This window comes from Syngnathoides biaculeatus, chromosome 11 (genome assembly GCF_019802595.1).
Source record: "Syngnathoides biaculeatus isolate LvHL_M chromosome 11, ASM1980259v1, whole genome shotgun sequence".
NCBI classification, from domain to species: Eukaryota; Metazoa; Chordata; class Actinopteri; order Syngnathiformes; family Syngnathidae; genus Syngnathoides; species Syngnathoides biaculeatus.
The window spans coordinates 11,947,196-11,967,166 of record NC_084650.1 but is presented as its reverse complement, the minus strand read 5'-3'; the positions used below and the strand labels follow the sequence as shown (position 1 = coordinate 11,967,166).

General features: G+C 43.2%; 1 protein-coding gene across 2 annotated transcripts in view; it reads right to left on the bottom strand.

The window, feature by feature from the left end:
• Positions 1 to 19,929, bottom strand: part of cenpi (centromere protein I) — a 58,975-nt gene extending 39,046 nt beyond the window's left edge. For both annotated transcript variants that reach the window (XM_061835733.1, XM_061835734.1), the window contains exons 1-20: positions 19,665 to 19,929; positions 18,931 to 19,068; positions 18,161 to 18,279; positions 17,911 to 18,018; positions 17,761 to 17,809; positions 17,611 to 17,657; positions 17,136 to 17,225; positions 16,295 to 16,429; positions 15,946 to 16,089; positions 14,642 to 14,762; positions 14,375 to 14,469; positions 14,167 to 14,284; positions 12,700 to 12,764; positions 12,489 to 12,598; positions 12,012 to 12,147; positions 10,256 to 10,380; positions 9,936 to 9,984; positions 9,620 to 9,835; positions 6,958 to 6,999; positions 2,635 to 5,397 (exon numbers count right to left, since the gene is read on the bottom strand). In XM_061835733.1, the coding sequence (XP_061691717.1) occupies positions 5,266 to 5,397; positions 6,958 to 6,999; positions 9,620 to 9,835; positions 9,936 to 9,984; positions 10,256 to 10,380; positions 12,012 to 12,147; positions 12,489 to 12,598; positions 12,700 to 12,764; positions 14,167 to 14,284; positions 14,375 to 14,469; positions 14,642 to 14,762; positions 15,946 to 16,089; positions 16,295 to 16,429; positions 17,136 to 17,225; positions 17,611 to 17,657; positions 17,761 to 17,809; positions 17,911 to 18,018; positions 18,161 to 18,279; positions 18,931 to 19,068; positions 19,665 to 19,836 (2,211 nt within the window). In that variant the 5' untranslated portion in view covers positions 19,837 to 19,929 and the 3' untranslated portion in view covers positions 2,635 to 5,265. The remainder of the gene's footprint in view (positions 1 to 2,634; positions 5,398 to 6,957; positions 7,000 to 9,619; positions 9,836 to 9,935; positions 9,985 to 10,255; positions 10,381 to 12,011; positions 12,148 to 12,488; positions 12,599 to 12,699; positions 12,765 to 14,166; positions 14,285 to 14,374; positions 14,470 to 14,641; positions 14,763 to 15,945; positions 16,090 to 16,294; positions 16,430 to 17,135; positions 17,226 to 17,610; positions 17,658 to 17,760; positions 17,810 to 17,910; positions 18,019 to 18,160; positions 18,280 to 18,930; positions 19,069 to 19,664) is intronic.
• Positions 19,930 to 19,971: the final 42 nt, after the last annotated feature.

The window sequence follows — 19,971 nt, the reverse complement described above, 5'->3', positions numbered from 1 at the left end:
TAAATTCATCAACATCACAGGTGTCAAACTCAAGGCCTGGGGTGCAGATCTGGTCCTCCGCATGATTTTATGTGGCCCATGGTGGCAAATCAACTTCCATGATTTTCCGTTCCAAATTTCTTAGTCCATCCAGTTCTTTGCCGCTTATCCTCACAAGGGTCGCGGGGAGTGCCGGAGCCTATCCCGACTGTCAACGGGCAGGAGGCCGGCTACGCCCTGAACTGGTCGCCGGCCAATCGTAGGGCACATGGAGACAAAAGGTCGCACTCACAATCCCACCCAAGTCTCCAACTGATGCATGGTTTTGGGATGTGGGAGGAAAACCGAGTTCCTGGATTTAAATAAATAATTCATCAACATCACAGGTGTCAAACTCAAGGCCCGGGGGCCAGATCTGGCCCTCCGCATGATTTTATGTGGCCCATGGTGGCAAATCAACTTCCATGATTTTCCGTTCCAAATTTCTTAGTCCATCCAGTTCTTTGCCGCTTATCCTCACAAGGGTCGCGGGGAGTGCCGGAGCCTATCCCGACTGTCAACGGGCAGGAGGCTGGGTACGCCCTGAACTGGTCGCCGGCCAATCGCAGGGCACATGGAGACAAAAGGTTGCACTCACAATCACACCTAGGGACAATTTAGAGTGTCCAGTTAATGTTTTGGGGATGTTGAAGGAAACCGGAGTGCTCGGAGAAAGGCCACGCAGGCACGGGGAGAACATGCAAACTCCACACAGGCAGGGGCCGGGATTTGAACCCCAGTCCTCAATCCTCAGAAACGTCAGGCCAGCACTCTAACCTGTTGCCGCCCAGTTTTCAAATTTCTGTAGATGTTTTTTTTTTTTTTTTTTGCGGGTGGTTTGATTGCAGATCTCAGAGGAACTAGTCCGACTGCATCCTGTGCTATAATCTGCCAAAAGGGGTCACCGAAATGAGCGGTCGCGTCCCACTCAGGAGAGTGCGGACCTCCTCCGACAAGGTTTTCTCGGTCTTCATTTGGATCGGCACGAGCGACGCCCACCTGCATGCGGCGCGTCTCATTTCAGTTGAGTCACTCGCCCGCGTCGCTTTGTCACTGAGAAAAAATGACGACGCTGACGCCTGGTTTGGATGTCAGTGGAAGGATATGTTTAGATTTTTACACCGAGGGAGGGGGGGGGGACTGATAAGGAGCCCCCCCCCCGGTGAGTGTGATGTTTAAACACAACGGAAAGAGCAAAATTATTGGCACAACTGACCATTGTCGTCTTTGTGTAGTCCGGTTTTTTGCACTGGACTGGACCACATTCGACCGGATTGTGCAAGTGGCTTTATCCCATTCTGTCATATTTATGGTCGCCCTCGGGAGGGGGGGGGGGGGGGGGGTCGCATATAACAGCAAAAGCACATCAAGGAAATTTCTTCAAGACCCAAACAAAACAACTTTTTAAGTGTGAACAGCAATTTTTTTTTTTTTAAACAAAAAAGGAAAAATCAAAACCGTAAATCTTTCCCGGAATGTGCAACACCAATAGGTTGTCTTCTCTCTAAGGAAATGGTCACAGACAAGTACAACACTAGTAACCAGTTTATCAGGATAATAATATTAATAATAATAATAATAAAAATGACTAGTGACTCTTTCGAAGATCTTTTTTTCATAAATCATCTTGATAAATGTGGTCGTTTTAGGAACATCACTATTAAGTGCTTTTGTCACTAGGTCAACACGTTTTCCAAATTTCCGTCCATCCGCCCATCTATTTTCCTTGCCGCTTATCCACACGAGGGTCGCAGGGAGTGCCGGAGCCTATCCCAGCTGTCAACTGGCAGGAGGCGGGGTCCACCCTGAACTGGTCGCCGGCCAATCGCAGCGCGCACAGAAATAAACCATTCGCACTCACAATCGCACCTACGGGCAATTTAGAGTGTCCAATTAATGTTGGATGTTTCTGGGATGTGGGAGGAAACCGGAGTGCCCACCCGGAGAAAAGCCGCGCAAGCACGGGGAGAACATGCAAACTCCACACAGGCGGGGACGGGATTGAACCCGGGACCTCAAAAACTGTGAGGCCAACACGTTCCAGCTGAGGCACCGTGCTGCCTTTCCAAATGTCACGCATACATAATGCAAAATAAATGTATTTTAATGTGTGATTATTTTTCAAATATTGATCTATAGTTTGGGTTTAACCCACTTTTTTTTTAATGATGAACAATCCAATGTAATGTTGTTAATGCATTAAAAAAAACATTCAAAAGTTTCAAAGCCGTTCAATTTTTAACAGCTTGTAATTGTAGCCAACTCGATAAGTCATCTTCCTAACGCATAATAATGCAGCCCTCGCATTATCATTATTATTATTATTTTTTTTTTTGTTCATATCATTTTCATCGCTCGTTCCGATTTGAGGCAACCTTTGGCAAGGACTCGTGAGTGCACCATTCATGCCAGCACACAAGCGAGCATTTGCTTCCGTGCAAACTCGCGAGGCTGCCGAGAAACACCCTCACACGCGTCATTACGCCCGATTCATTCCAGCCGACAAAAAAAAAAAAAATGCAATCAAAACAATAAATCGCGACATCAAGCAGGAGTCTTGAAACATCACTTCAAAAGAGAAGAAGCAGCAGCAGCAGCAGCAGCAGCCAGCCTTACCTTTTGGCTCCGGTCCGAAAGGTTGCGGCTCAGGTGGGGGGGGAGCAAAGCTCTCAAGGGGCTGCAGATGCGGCAAGAAATCCGGACGGGGGTGGAGGTGGACGCCAGATGGACACCGGAGAGGAACTGCGAGGAGAAGCGGCGCTGGAGCGTGACATCAGGGAGCGGTTCGCTCGCCGAGGAGCTTCATCCGCCCGGTCAGGGTGTGAACGGTTACCGACGTCGTCCGCCTCCACGGAGCCGACCGACCGAGCGTCTTCCCTTTCCCGCAGGTCGGAGGCAGAAGGACGCGAGTGGCCCCGGCCGCGGTGCGTCACGGACGGGATGGAGCGCGGCGGCGGCGGCAGCGGCAGCGGCGGCGGCGGCGTGTTCCGGTCGCGTCTTCGCTGCGAGTGATTGTTGCGCGCCTCGCCGGCTGCGCGATTTACAACTTCCAAGTACCTCCCACACTCGGATCCTGACGTGGAGTCACTCGTGCGTGGGGGGGGGAGCGTGGAAAGAGCTTCAGCGCGCCAACAATTGGACTGAATTGTTTTTTTTTTTTTTTTACAAAACACAGCGATGCTTTGAGATAAGAGCAAAATTCATTACATGAATCATTCATTTCCACCACCACCCCCCCAAAAAAAAAAATTCCACGTTCTATTTTTGTAATGACTTTAATAACAGGCTGCATTTTATTTGCTTAAAAACACGTCAAAAGTGTATTCAAACCACGAGGTCATCAAGCCATATTTCTGCTAGTTATCGGCAGTTTTCAATTCGGTCACGTGACACTTGCAATTAACGGACGCCTCGGGATTATTTTTGTCGCCCCCCGAGGGCGGACGTCAGTAGTACAACAAAAGAACGTGTCATGTCGTTACGACGTACTGGGGCCCTCGTATGTGATGGTTGTGCAATATTTGTAGTTTTGAAGTACGGCCAGTGACGGAAAAAAATATAAACTACACAAAACGGGCGGTTGCTGTAACTTCACTGTCGTTGCTGCAGTTTATGCACGCACTGCTCGGACGTCGCTAAACACCACTTTTTTTTTTTTTTTTTATCAGGCACTTTGTTAGGCATCTAAAGGGTCCTGAGGAAGATGTGGGACTTTTGTTCCCAGCAGGTGGCTTTTGGTTTCTTTCATCAAAACCGCTCTACATTTCTGGTGAAAATGGAAATATAGCTCTTGATAAATATTGGCCATTTATTCCGCAAACATAATATACATTAAGACACCGTGTTTGGACTAGAGGGGGGCAGATGCATATAGTTGCACGTCCACTTTAATTGATCGCAGCTCCCTTCTGGTGTGGGCGACTTGGCCACCCGTCAGTATAATACTGTACTGTCAAAACAAATTAATTGCTTTCACAGTTAGTCCGACCCAATAAGTGAGTAATAGTCCATTTTTACAGGCTAAAATCCTATTACATTAGATCTACATGTGTTGCGCCACCATTTGTTCCAATATTGGCGCTTTAACTACAAGCTAGATGCAATTTGTTACCTCATCTAAGGCATTTCCCATTATTTATTAGCATTAATTTAGCAGACTTAAGGCCAAAGGTATGCCGCGTTTTTACATAATAATTGTTTGTTTTCTGTCTGATTTGGCAGTCGTAAACCTCAACTGGAAGTGGCATTAAAACAGCCTCTAGCTGTTTTTTTTTTTTTAAGAATTGTTTTACCTGCTATACATTTTGTTGTTAAGTGAGTTGAGTTCATTGCTTTTACGGTACTTTTATCTCAAAGTTTTAGTAAAAAAAAAAAAAATAATCAGAATGATGGCTTGTATCCCAAAATATTAATTAGTCAGGTCACTCATATCTCAAGGCTCACTCTGTAACCAACTCTAAAAAAAAGTTTCTTGCCAGACTACAATACTACTACATATACTTTGTTAGGTTTGTACTTGTGTCCCCCCCCAAAAAATTTTTTATATATATATAAAACACATATACTAATATTACAATATTAATAATAATGACACTAAATTCACTAATCAGTAGTATCAATACATTGACTTTTATCCCAACTAAATATCTTGTTTTAGTGTTTATAATTACTTTTTATATGTAATTTAATTTAAAATGTTAATCAAAGTTGAATAAAAAATATTTAGATCACACGCATGATACTGGAGCTCAACTCTTGGTTTTCTATTTACATTGAGGCAAAAAAAAACAGCAAAGGACAAGATACTTGGGTATCAAATGATAAAATTGAGTACATGTACAAAATGCGAGGCTGCTCTAAATTGTTCTGTCACGCACGTTTACAGTCCACACCAATGAGGAATTTGCTCAACATATACTAATCACATTTGTGGCATTTTGATTTTATTTACACGGAGGATAAAAGCTTTTTCTAGGTCGGCGCAGGTGAAAGGCAGAGGAGGAAGAACGTGACGCTGTACACTAAGCTGCTTTGTATTGCAAACACATCAAAAAAAGCACAACACCGAATACCGCTCGGGTCAAACGTCACCGAACGGACCGTGCCGTCTTGTAAAACGGGAAATAACGTATGTACATTCAAAGACACTTGCGAGCCAACAAGCATGCTTGAAGAAGAAGCTGATGAAATAAAATATTTTTGAAAAAGTCCTTCAAGGCTTTTTTTTTTTTGCCCTCGTTATCCCTGCTAAGCGGCGCCGCTGTCCTTGCCGCCTTCCAACGGCAATCGCCGGTTGGTGTTGGTGTGTGTAAAGAGTTGGAGGCCGTCGTAGCCCTGCGAGAACAGATACTCCGCGTACCAGCGCCACGGCTTGGGATGCTGCAAAACACACAAACGCACACCTCTGCTCGGATCCTCCGTCATGATCACATATACAGCAATAAGCCCAGTGTTGGGAAGACTACTCTGGAAATGTACTTAAAAGTTAGCCTGTTCAAATTTTAATGTTCTTGTATGTATCCAAAACTCTCACAATAGCCAGACCACATTTAGACTTTTAGAATGAAATCATTCAGATTGAAGATCTCCGCTCAACTGTTTACATATTTTCAGATCCATTTTACCCAGCACTTTTAAAGATGGGTGATAACATAGAGCAATGCAAACATCGAGTTATTCATAAAGATGGGGGTCAGTCATCTATTTAGCATAGTAGTTGAGCTTGTTTTTACACTTGTATGAATGCATAAACTTGATTCAAACAAGTGACAAGTAGGCGAAAACGTATCCCAGCAGGCCAGCGCAGGTACGACGCGGGCCTGTTTTCAAGTACCATAATTTCTTGAGCATAATGCGCACCCCCAAAGTTAACCCACCCCCAAAAAAATAAATAATGAAAACCCTTCTACCAATGTACAATGCGCACCACCAATTTGCTGCTACCCATATGCTCAAAAATAGTGAATTATCTGTATTTATATTTTGCTAGGTTTGTACTTGTGTTGTCTTAAAAAAAAAACTGTCGTCTGTACAACAATCATTAATAATAATCATTGAGCACGCGCTGATGCAGCCGTAATATAATCTCGCAAAAGGCCAGAGGACACGCTTGTCCTGGTTCCTCCGTCAGCCAACTAAAATAAATGCTCAATGATGGCATAATATTTTATTAATACTGTTGATAACACATATGACAGTCTTAAATATTTAACACTGTTTGACTTGAATATTTTTTGCATAAAACTTTTTACTTTTACCATTATTATCGAGAGTAAACGCAAGCAGCATGTCTTTTTGCTCTATGTTGCCCAGACTGTGTTGCTAACTAAAGCACTGGTGTACCCCTTTAAGAGCGGAGGTGGGCGGGGTCAGGTGATGTAGGAAGTAGAGTGTGTGGCCCGGTGTGGCCTAGCAGCAGCTCCTTGTGAGGGGCAGTGTGCTGCGTGTTTAAAAAAAAAAAAAAGACATCATGCAGTAGTTGACTGCGCTGGATCTGATTTCATCTGCGCTGAGAGTGTGCGACAAGTGCGCAAATGCGCAGTTGCGGAGCTTAAAAGGAACAATGACTCTACGCTACGTTTCAAAATCTCAGACAAATTTATAGATTGCACCACAAGTTAGTACTTCTTGGTCATATTTGGAGAAAATGTGTCACGTTTGACACTTAAGCAGAATGGCACATGACCAGAGAGCGCCAATTGCACGAGTCATCTTTAGAAGGAGGAATGGAGCTCTTGCGGCTATTTTTCCAAATGGAACTTAGAATTGTAGTCATGGAATTTTGCAAAAGCACTGCGATTAAACAAGACATTTTCTCCCAGCACTGTAATGAATTACAATGATATCTATTTTGTATTTCAATCACAAACATATTCCAACAATTAGTAAGTTGCTACCCAACACTGGCAGTAACACACTTCCATGTTTAAGCCGCCTTACCTTCAAGGAATGAAGATCCAGCTCTTCTCTTTCGGGCCAACACTGATGATGAGGAGACACAAAGCGTGAATTCAGCAACTTTTTGATATCATAACAGTCTGTGCGATGACTTATTTTTAGTGACATGTATTACCACTGCAGTACTGCTTGATATTCTAGCGCACTAGTAGAAAAACTGTCTTACAAAAAGAGATTATTTTCTCCACTCCTGCATACTAGTAGAATGACTGTGACTACTAGTGATTTGTCCCCACTACTGTATACCATTTCTGGCCACTAGTAGAACGACTAGGATGCATTAATTAATGTATTTAGTATTTGTGAGGTTCCCCCCCCCACCCCACCCCACCCCGAACTCTTATCTACCACTACCCTGTGACCTTTCTGCACACTGATAGAAATAGGACAGACGCTTACTAGTGACCTTTTTCCCACTGCTGTATGACATTTCTGTGCACTAGTAGAACAACTAGAGCGAATTAGTATAAAAAATTACCAGTGCAGCACGGCACTAGTTGCCATCTACGTCCTACCAATAGTACTAGTGAAGAGCTAGATGTTGACTTGCAGAATTTTGTTACTAGTAGTTCTCACAGCACACAGTTCTCAACTACTGCACATTTATTCCCCACAAGAAACAGTTATTATAGTAATGGACCCTAGTTGCTTTATCAGAGCACAGAAATACAGGAGTAAAAGGCAGTAGTGGTTTCTACTCATATGCTGAACTCTCTTACGATCCACCTTCCATCTATCCATCCATCCATTTTCTTAGCCACTTATCCTCACAAGGGCGGGGTGCACCCTGAACTGGTTAGCGGAGACAATACGTGGACTAGTAGGATGTAGACTAAATGCTGAAATGGCATGCCAGGGTTAGGGGCTCACAGCTGGATGTCGGCGCTGGGACCGGATCAAAAAGGACGCGTGTATTATTAATCGCGATGAAAACTTTGTCTCATGCTGCAGATGTGAATACTGAAACGCTCACAGTCTCTAACGTATTTATGTATATGAAAGATACATTAATACCACAATGCATCTCACTTCTGTGGGTTTTGAGCAAAGTGTGGCACGAGTTGGGAGAGGGGGGAATGTCGTCGAAAAACCTAGAAAGGTTGTAGAGATCGCAGCAGGTATCTACAGGTTGTGTATGAAACTAACGTCACATGACTAGACTCGAGTCGAGTTGGGAAAGAAACAGCAAGCACAAGGACAGATGCTGCTGTGACTGCTCTCAACTTCGCTTCCTCAAATTTTGCCACATCAACTCGGGACTTGCTGGAAACTTGACGGTTAAGACTTGAGAATTATGACTGAGCACACCCCACTGCTGCTACTTGGATATCATATGGTCAGCGACTGTTGGATTGAGCGTGGCTCCATTGGTTACGCCAAGGGTGCCCAGACTTTTTTACCCCAAGATCTACTTTTCAAGCATCCAGTCTCTCGTGAGCTACCGACGACGGTGGTGTGTGTGTGTGTGTGTGTGTGGGGGGGGGGGGTGTTCGGGGGGTGATGATGATGCTCCCGAACCGTTTTAAAGTTAATGTTATGTTGTCTCCTATATTTAAAATACAGAATTAGCTTTTCGTGCAATGTATTGTCTGTGCTTTCATCCTGGATCAGGCTGTGCCAGGGTGGAATTTTAAAATGACACACCATCTCATCCTGCACTTTCTACTTTGGCTTCAGACCGGATCTTTCTCACACGGAAAAGAAATAATCTCCAGTTGAACCACTTTTTCTTCGATTATTCACATACTCTGACAGTCATTGCATCTTAAAACAACAGCATTTCTTTTTTAACTTTCTCCGTTAATATCGAAGGTAAACATAAGCAGCACGTCTAGCTCGTCTTTGCTCTACGTTGCCCGGACTGTGTTGCTAACTAAAGCAGCGGTGGTGGACGCAGTTGTTATAAAACACATTGATGGGCTGCGCAAGTACTGTAACAGTTGTAATTATGAGTGTAAGTCTTGAAGAGCGCGGGGTTGTACAGTATACTAAAAAAAAGAGTGTGGCGGAGCAGCGGCTGTTGTTAGACAAAGTTCCGTGCGCTGCCTAAAAGAAACCGGTGGCTTCTTCTTTTCATTTTTTACAGTAGGAATGTGAATTGTGCCATTGGATGTAACAACCAGTCAACTCTCACTCATTAAATCACATAGCAAAATACGGCAAAATGAATAGCTGTATGTTATTCTTTCAATTTCCATTGAATTATTTTTTTTTTTTGCGCGCAACGCAGAATATCTGCGAAGAGACTACATCAGTGGTGCACAATTGCGCACGTGTGCAGTTTAATGGGAACATTGGTTGCTATTTTTTTTTTTTTTTCCCCTTTGGGCACACCGTACCAGGATCAACCAGTCGATCGACGCATTGAGCACCCCTGGGTTATGCCTCCCTGTGTTTTTTTTTGGCCTGCTGTGGCCTTCAAAAGGGTGACTAATTCATCGGAAGAATTATATTAAAAGAGCAATTCCCAGAGGACATTACACTGCAATATTAGCTCAACTACTTATATGAATATATTTTTTTTAACATGACAGTAAATGAACAAAATGTCAACTGCATTATGTGCACAGACTTTGCTCGGGTATGTGAAGACCCTTTGATCTAAAATGATTTGTCAAACCTTGCCGTGGAGGCGCACGCTCACCTTGCGGTGGAAGTCAACAGCGTAGCCCATGAAGGCCGGGTGATGGATGAGGTCGAAACTGGCGGAGGCCTCGGGTACGTTGCTCCTTTGCAGCACGCCCTCGTCCAGTTGCATGTTGACACCTGACTGGAACATCTTGCCATTCCATAATAAGTTGACCATGTCGATTACGTAGTGGTTGAACTCCCAGAGTGTCTGGCGGCTGGTGCGAAAAGCCTGTCGGTGGAGACCCCGGCGTTTATGAACATATGCGCCGCAACCAGACGTGCACACACACAGTAAGTGTACAGTATATCTTGTGAAAGATATTATGCACCTTTGTGAGTTTCTCCTGGCTTTTGGCAAAAACCATGTTCACCTTGTACCTGACACAAAAAAGACAAAGTCAACGGCAAAATGTCAAATGGCACTTTCCACTCACTGTTGTGAAAATAATGTCAAGCATTTTTAAAGCTTTCAAAAATCAAAAGCAAGCACAAACACAGAAGCTTCTGAGAATTTCACCTCATAGTCACTCATTATTAAAAATGTTACATTCGCTTGTACGTAATTGAAAGAGGCCGTTCTGTCCCAGGTACGCCGCCATCATCCATGTATCGGGGCGTCATATTAATTGAGGCTAGCGAAGGCTTGTACCTGTGCATGATGAAGGCCAGGCGGTCCACACTCACGGGGTCGGTCGCAACCAGCGCCGGGTAGAAAACGCCGGGGGGCGGGATCAAAAAGACTGGGAGGCTGTACTTTAAAAAGATTTCACACACCTGGAGAAGAGTCGGTGATGTGCATTAATAACCAAACTTAAGTCTTTGAGTATAGTTTAAGTACAGTGGTACCATATACACCACCGGGTAAAAAAAAAAAAAAAAAAAAAAAAAAAAAGTGGCAGATGCACTTTCTGTTGTTTATTTATGGAGCAAAACTGTTGAATACAAAAAGAAAACACTCGCAAGGAGCATGCGGCAGATGCTCGCAGTGAACTATTCATGTGGTAAACAGCCAACCAAGCTGATGTCACTCATATTTAAAAAAAAAAAAAAAAAAAAAAACGTGTCCGTTGAAAACTGCTGTTTTGCTCTATTGAAAGGGTGATGGGGAGGAAAAGTGGTGGTTCTTAAGGAGATAGGATGGATTCATGGCATTTCAAGTAGGAACATGGATTTGATACACAAGTAAACTGAGTTGAGAGCTTGGTCACTAAAAAAAGGACATAAAAGCCATATTTTTCTGACCCTTAGCTCACTGCGCATGTGCAAACGACGACAGTACAGGAAAACACACTAGTCAGCGAGTTCCCCTCGCTTAAGAAATCTTATCAAACATGAGTATGGACGCTGGAGTAAACAAGAACACAAAAACACATCACTTTCACACAGAATGGGAGGCGGACTTATTTTTCACGATGTCATTTTCGAAGTGAGTTTGCCTCCTCTGCCAGTCTACTGTTGTAATACCCAAGAAGGGAAATGTGGTGGGGCATTTTTGAACAGTTTATGGAAAATACGACACCGACATTCCGCCGAAAAGCAAGCTGAGAATGACAAAAGTGAACGAACTAAAATCCCAATTGGCCGCACAGCGGTCACTTTTCACACAAAACAGTTCGACTGCGAGAGCCGCCACCGAAGCGTCGTTCCGGGCTCGTCACGTCATCGTTAATAACAAGAAGTCCTGCCAAGACGGAGAGATGGTAAAAGAGGCATGGCTGACTCGTTGTTCCGATCTTTTAAAAATAAGGCGGAAATATTATCGTCAATAAAATCTCTGCAGCTGTAAAGGCGCTGGGAAGCCATGGCTGATGTGTGGAAGGACATCGGCGATTGTGAGTGTGTCTCACTGCGGTCGGACGAATCCACTGATGAGAGTGACAAAGCCCAGGTGTGCATTTTCATCCGTGTGGTGTTTAGTGATCATCAACGTGAACTCAGATCGTTACAAAAAATGTTTATAGTTAATTATCTTGTGTTGTGCAATACTGGCTCATACGACTCAAGCGTACATTTGCACATAAAGAATCCTCAATATCCTTTGAAATAAATATGTTTTGCATTTTTGTAGTGGGTAGATCTTTCTGACTTGGTCATTCTATTTCATCCTTGGTCATTCTCCAAAAAAAAAAAAAAAAAACCCCCAAAAAAAAACACAAAGACGTTGATGCCCCCTGTCAATCGTGAGAGGCTGGCTGCTTGAAAAGTAGATCTTAGGGTAAAAAAAAAAAAAAAAGTCTGGGCACCCCTGCACTATAGGATTGCGCCTACACTTTGAGTTATAGATGATAATAATGACAATCATTTAGAACCAGTAACTATAGCCCCATAAAATGAAGGGAAAATGTAAAGCCTTTGCGATACAGCTGCTTGATCAAAACACAACCCGATCAATAAGGTCACTTTACCGTTTCATAAAATTCCAGGATGAAGTTGAGCAGGAGCGCGTGACAGCCTTCCACCTGCAGCCCCACGCTTGCCAAATGACCCACAAATTGCACCAGCTTCAACACGGAATCCTGAAACCCCGAGAAAGTCATGGACCTAGAAACAAAGTAACACAGCTGTACTAACAGAATCCCAACAGACTGCAGACATTTTTTTAAAAATTGCAGCATTTACTCCATATGCTGATTTTTTTTCTAGAAAAGCGAACTGAAAGGGCCCCATTTTGTACTCAGGTTTTGTCTTTTTGTGCAGGGCTGACATTGACGGGAGGGCGAATGTGTGTATTCCTGGCACTGAATTTCCTCACACAAGTATAATGAAAGTTATTTTTCTCATGGGGGAGTTGCGCCGATCTCCAGGTGTCAGCTGTTCATCAATACGCATCGCGCGTTTTGTACTTCGGCTTTTTTTTTTTTTTTTTTTTTCACGAGACTTACATGGAGGCATGGCTGTTGACGCTCATGTCCAAGTCGTCCTCCAGAGTGTACACTGAGTGCCAGGTCAGCCAATTCCTCAGCATGCCGTTTAGACATTCCAACAGCCCACACTGAGGACGCACACAACAAAAGTAACACTATTAAAATGACATATGAGAGCGGTTCTTGGACGGTAAACAAAAAAAAAAACACAATGGAGCAGAACCTGTACCTTGAAAAACGGTGAGGACGTGAAGTACAGTTGCTTGAGGGGTTCCAACAAAAGCTGCCTCATCTCTGAGGAGGGGAAGTATGGCCATTTTATTTTCTAGTTTTCCCACGAAGGACACACAAAGTGCTTTACATGGTCAAACATAGATTATACATATAATACAATAATAAAAAGTAATTAAAATGCCACAAAAGCGGCAGCTCCGAAATGGAAATGCAGTTTAACGATGTCATTAAAAGCCTCACAAGCTCTTACTCAACAAGCAGAACCTACATATCTGAACGCCCTAAATATCATGTAAATCCAATTCATTTATAAAGCACATTTATAAACTACAGAGTTAACTGAAATAATAACACCGAGATTATAAAGCAAATCTAGGACATAAAAACACTGTTTACAAAAACATACTAAAATCACAAAATAATACCTCCTATAATACAAATGGAAAAGATGCGCCGAAAGTTGCACAAGGAATCAGATGAGTCTCCAGCTCGGTGTACATCTGAACTCCGATTGTGCATTTTTTGTGTGTTTGAAACGTTCTCGTATTGTGACAAAAGTGCTACGCGGTTGTGCAAAAAGAAATCGATAACCAATTGATATTTTTCAACTATAACTTGAAGTGGTTAATCATTTAGAGATGGTAACTTAAATTTGTCCAAATCCTGAGAATTTCAGACGCACGACGTGAAATATTCTCGGTTTTCTGTACTCTAGAATAGAATGTTTATCTTTTTTTAAAATCAGAATAAGACATTTCCATACATCTGCTTTTACTTCAGAAAACAATGCTAAACATTTTTACCAACTGTCTGAGGTTATGGACCACAACAGTAAATGAATCCATCCATCTAGCCATTTTCTTAGCCGCTTATCCTTACAAGGGTCGCGGGAGTGCTGGAGACAATCCCAGCTGTCATCGGGCACGCCCTGAACTGGTCACCAGCCATTGTAAAATTTGGTTCACTGGACTACTTGGCCACCCATGAAGAAACGACAAGAACAAGTACCATATTTCCAGCACTTTAAGGCGCACCTAAAAGCCTAGATTTGTTCGAAATTTTGAAAACTTATAATAAACCGAGGTGGCATGGTGGAACATCTGGTTAGATCGTGGGCCTCACCGTTCTGAGGTCCGGGGTTCAAATCCCGGCCTCACCAGTGTGGAGTTTGCATGTTCTCCCCGCGCCCGCGTGCGTTTTCTCCGGGCACTCCGGTTTCCTCCCACATCCCCCAAAAAACATGCATTAATTGTGGAGACTCTAAATTGCCCGGAGGTCTGGTTGTGAGTGCCACCGTTGTCCGTCTCCATGTGCCCTGCGATTAGCTGGCAACTAGTACAGGGTGTACCCCGCCTCCTTGCCCGATGATAACTGGGATGGGGTCCAGCTTTCCTTCGACCCTTGTGAGGATAAGCAGCTCAGAAATTGGATGGATGGATGGATGGATGGATAATAAACCTACGGTCACTCGGGACAACAGGAATGTTGCTCAGCAGGCCAAGAATCTGCGGTCGCATGAGGCATCCGTCCCAAATAGTAAGGAACTTGTAGAGAAACCCTTCGGAGGTTGAAAACCCCTCCTGGTAAAGACGAGTCAAATTTTAAGTGTAAACATTGGCCGAGATGTTAGAGGTGGAACATGCACGCAGGTACGAGGCGCGGTATGTCACCTGGAGAAACTGGTGCGCTGACAGTAGCGTGTCCAAGAACTGCAGGACCTCATCAGAACTCTGAGACGCGCCTCCGTCTCGACAAAACAAAAATTCTACGACAGGAGAATGCAAAGTATCAAATTAAAAAGTACATTCAAACCCTCCTCCGACCACTTTTAAAGCATGCATTGAAAAAAAATGGTGTTCCGTTTTGAATGTGCTTAATTTTTGGCATATCTTCTCCACGGGGGGGAACGTCACAGTTCGAGTCTCGGTCGGCCTTACCTTCTTGGAGCGCGCAGCCCAGCCAGTAGTTCAGACGGAGGAGGGCCGACTCCTCCTGCACACATTCCAGGTAGTGCAGAGCCACACTGGTGGACAGAAGAGAGCCCATCTGAGCCGGCAGCTGGCGGGGTTGAAAATTAAACAAACATAAGTGAGATCATATTTGATAAATTATGACCTCAGAGCTATAAATTAAAAATTCATACCCAGAAAGGTAATGACAAATATGCAACCGTATGCATGAAGTTAAATATTGCAACACAAACCCTCAAAGGCGGACGTTGAGTCACCTTTAATTTGCATAAAGATTCAAGATTAAAATCGCCCACTAGACCCTTTTTAAAGCTTTTCATGGAGCAGATGCCTGCTATTTCAATAATCCTTCAGTAGCCCGTAATCCTCATAACTCAAGCACGGGGAGATTTTACACAGTCTCTTATAATATATGAACAGCTGTTCCCCTTTCCCTCCATTGCGGGCACTTTGTTAAAGTAATAAGCAAGTGACAATGAAGGGCAAAGAATGGATGAACTGCAGCCCTGCACTCAAATCGTTAAAAGCACGATGAGGGGATTCATTACAGGTCTTTTGCGAATAGCTTGATGAGGACTTAACCGATTTCTTCTGACCGTACGCACAGGTGACCTGTCCTAACGGCGAGTCGCGACAACGAATTGTGTGAATTTATGTCTCGTGACTCGGAGCGTGCAGGCTTTAAGAAACAAATACATTACTAGGGCTTGAGGAGGCTTTGAAGCATTGATAATTAAATTTTACCATGCATGTTGTTTTTCTTAACTTTTATTGGTCAAATAAAAATAAAACACTAAGTAGAACAAGGCTATTTAAAAAAAAAAAAAAAAAACAGTAAAGAAATGAGGTCTGCTCGAAGGCAGGAAAATAACAAAATTGTCATACAGCGCTACTGTGTGGCCCAGAACAGGCATTGCACTTAGATTTACTGCACATGGTCAATTTTAGGTACACGGAACAAAATTTTTGTCTCGGTGGCTGGAAACACACTGTACTGCCCCGTAACCTCTGAAACTGCGTTCATTCATCTTTCAGTGATTTGCTTTGCAAATATGGTATGATATGATTTTTAGTGAGATTAGTATCATGAAAGCAATTCTACAAATAATTGCCATAGTATTTTTTCAGTGTTTTAAACTCATATCCCAAAATGTGTCACAGGTAAGTGTTGTGATTTCGTGTCATCCTGTCCATTCTATTCTTTATGTCATCCGAGTTGATCTTGTGTCAATACACAAAGTAGTTCAGTAAGAAAGCTTGTCCGCGTGTACCTCTATACGGTGCATGTTCTCCAAAAGCTCCGCAAAAGTCCGCAGTTGTGCCAGAGGGACCAATTTTCTGCTGAAGGACAACTCAGTCTGAGACTCCTTATTAACCGCACAACTCAGCACTGGTAGTTCCAGGTGGCGCCGTTTCTGGGGGGGGGGGGGCACAACAGGGGAATGGCGGTTAAATATTTATCAGCGAGGATTTCAACAAGCATTCCTTCTTCTGTTAAATAAATAATTACATCGGTATCCAGAAAAACCTTAAGAAGAATGCGGCTTCACATCCAAGACAACGCAGACTGAAAAGCAGCAGCTAGGATTACAAGTAGGGCTGAGGTTTTAACCGCCATACCCTTTTTTGTCTTGGGTTGCTCTGATCTCTGACTGTGAGGGTCACGTCGCCGTGAGGGCCAACCAACGCGGCGTTGTTCTTCTGGACAAAAGCTAGAGCTGATTTCCAGGGTAAGTTGTGATTCCTAAACCCGCTCTGTGAAGAAACACGGCAAAGGACATAAGGCATCATTTCTTCTGAAGATAATCGGATGATCATCTACATGATAAGATTTACTCAAATAAGATCTATGAAAAAATGAAACAAACGGGGGAAAAAAATGCTCGGTTTTGATCTACTGTATAGTATCAGTAGGATTGCAAAAGAGCTGAACATTTCTGATAAATTTGTATGGGAACTTGAGCTGGGGAATTTTAGAAATATTCCAAATTGGAAACTTTATACTGAAATTTATGGGAAAGCACTGCGAACTTAATGGAAACATATAATATTCAAGGGCCAAAAAAAAGGAAAAATAAAATGAAATAAATCGCCATAAGGAGACAGCAATGGAAAATAATGCTATCTTAATTTTTTTTTCCATTTCACCCATGCGACAATGTACGTAAAGCATCATCCCTGAAATCTTAGCGTGCGACACAAAACGTATTTTTGACAAAGCAATCGCTCATACATCGAAAAACATTTATGTTTGTGCATACATAAATCAAGGTACCGATTTACCCAGAATCTGGTTGTTTTAGTCAAGATTAAGCTAAAAATATATTTATTTCTCCAGGCTATATTAAGTTCCCTATTAATACCATAGGCAGATTTTTTTTACACGGTTGTTAAAATGGACTGCAACATACTGTACACCTACAGAAATGGCCAGTGAGTGTTAAATGTAACATGCACAAACCCTCATTCTGGATGGAATGGACAGTGTCACCAGTTCGGGACAAAACACTTTATACAGGGACAGAAGGTGCAGGAGGAAGGGCTGTCTTCCCTAAAAGAGACAACACATACAAATTGGGCACATTGTAAGCATCTCTTACACATTATTGTTCACACACACAAATAGTTGAATGAGCCCAGTTTAACTTTGTTGCACAGAAGCACATTTTCTCCGGGCACTCGATTTCCTCCCCCCATGCATTAATTGGAGACTCTAAATTGCCCCTAGGTGTGATCTCCTGCCCAAAGATAGCTGGGATAGGCACCATCACTCCCGCGACCCTTTTGAGGATAAGCGGTACGGAAGATGAATGAATGTCCCAGGTTCTTGCTATTTTTGTGCATCTCTCCACACTATTATTTTCATTACAAATATTGCAATGTACCAGTAATATTCAGCTTTTAGATGGGTCTTGTAGAGTAATCATTGCACTTACCAGTTTGGTTTGCAAATCCAGGAGCTTTCGGACTCGAAACACTCGCACTGCAAATGATTTCATGAATGAAAGGGGAAAAAAATAACGTGATGCACATGGAAAAAGACTGCTGATAATAACATTGAACATCAAATGACGGCTTCGGCTTACCGTTGTGCTTTGTAGTCAGAAGGAACAACAGGTGGCAGATGAAGGGACACTGAAACGACGTGACAATACAAAGTAAAGCGTTGGATGAGTGTCTTGCCTGAGCCCCCAGAGGAACCAAACATCCAAGTAGTCGGACACAATAACACATACCAGGTTTTCCTCGGTTACGAAGCTGAAAATGAAGCCATAGATGGCTCGCAGTTGATCCTTTGTGTCTATCATGTCAAAAACGGTCAACACCCACTTGATGAAAAGAACCTGCAAAAAAAAGTACGGGAGCCTGTTCAAATACAATCCGGAAACAGAAAGCGAAGATGAGGTAAGATCTTAACTTGATTTGAGGGTGAATTGTAGTGCTTATTATTAATTCCCCTTTTAATGTGCAATTACACTCACTCACTTGTGTATTTATGGGTATTGTGGAGACGCCCAGCCAAGCTATGGCTCTGACGACAGCCTCCTGGGGTACCACCGTAGCGGGGATCAGGCACTTGAGCACCCGGGGGCACAAACTTGTTCCTACATATAAGGAACACATAATATGACGGGGACAAAAGAAGTGGGATGAATGAATAGCAATTTAGTGTTGAATATTGTTTTTAAAAAAGTTAAAAAACACAGACATAAGGGCATCACGGTGGAACAGCTGGTAAAGCATTGGCCTCACAGTTCTGAGGTCCCAGGTTCAATTCCGGACCCGCCTGTGTGGAGTTTGCATGATCCACACGGGCCTGCGTGGGTTTCCTCCCATATTCCAAAAACATGTAACATTAATTGGAGACTCTAAATTACCCCTAAGTGTGATTGTGAGTGCGAATGTTGTCTGTCTCCCTGTGCCCTGCGATTGGCCGGCAACCAGTTCAGGGTGCTGCCCGTTGACAGCTGGGATAGGGTTCAGCACTCCCCGCGACCCTTGTAAGGATAAGCGGCTAAGAAAATGGATGGATGGACGAACTCAGTACCACTAACAATACAGTTGCAAACAGTGGAAATGATTTAATTGAAAATAAGACAAAGAATGTTTATTTTAAAAACGTGATATTTTATCTCAAGGCCTTTTTTCCTATAATTACCGATCATGGCTATTGTCCCGTTCACATCGTAGCCGCTTCCGATCACCACAAACACAACCAAATGTCTGTGTTACGACTGCGCTATCCATCGTCTTACCCATGCGAAGGCTCATGGCGAACTCCAGCATCACGGCAATGGCATGCGGCGGGAGTCCCTTCGAGTACGCCGCCTTCTCCACCACCACCAGGTTCCCCTCGAAGGCATCATTACCAATTATGGGAGTACCTGCCTCAACTAGATGAGCAAAAGGTGCCATCGATGTCACTATCATACAACTGGTCACTTGAAAATTGTTTCAATTGCCTGACAATTCTGCACCATTCCCATAACATTACTGTTATCCTTTCATTGATCAATGACTTTCCGTACTTGAGTGCTTATGTTTTACTACAATATTATTGATTATGTATTTTCTCACTAGCTATTTGTTCTTCTCCTAAAGCGGCTCCAACTACCAGAGGTAAATCCTTGGTATGTTTTAACGTACTTGACTAACAGAGATGCTTCAGATTCTGATCTTCTTCCATAAAGCACTTACTGGCTCTAATATATATATATATATATATATATATATATATATATATATATATACACACACACACATATATACATGTGTGTGTGCAAGCTAGCCAATCAAACGACTACAAAAGAATGACGTCACACTCATGGTCGTCCAGTTCCACATACAATGTTGGTTGAGCCAATTTGTGTTAAATACCGATATGAATACAGTCTATTATAAATGAAAAAGTACAACACAAAACTGAAATCTATCCGCCAGCTAACATGTTTGAGATATTGTTTGGAGAGAGAAAAAAAAAAGTCCTTACCGTCAGAGAAATACTTTACGGCCAAAACAAATGGGTCCTCCGCTTCATGTTTCCGTCTCTCTTTTTCGGCGACCCTCCGACTTCTGTTACTGCTCCGGTTGGACAAAGACTGGTCGCTCGAGGACGTTTTGTTTGAATCCGATGACTCCGACAAGTACGGGGTCGCCGCCATGTCTACATTGCTGGAAATTTAACGACGGCCAAGCCCAGCCAGCTTTCCGCCATTAAAACCAAACTCAAATCCTTCGCGCGACCGTTTGGTCTGCGCTTGCGCAGTTGAGAGCATTCGATGAGGTGCATTGTGGGT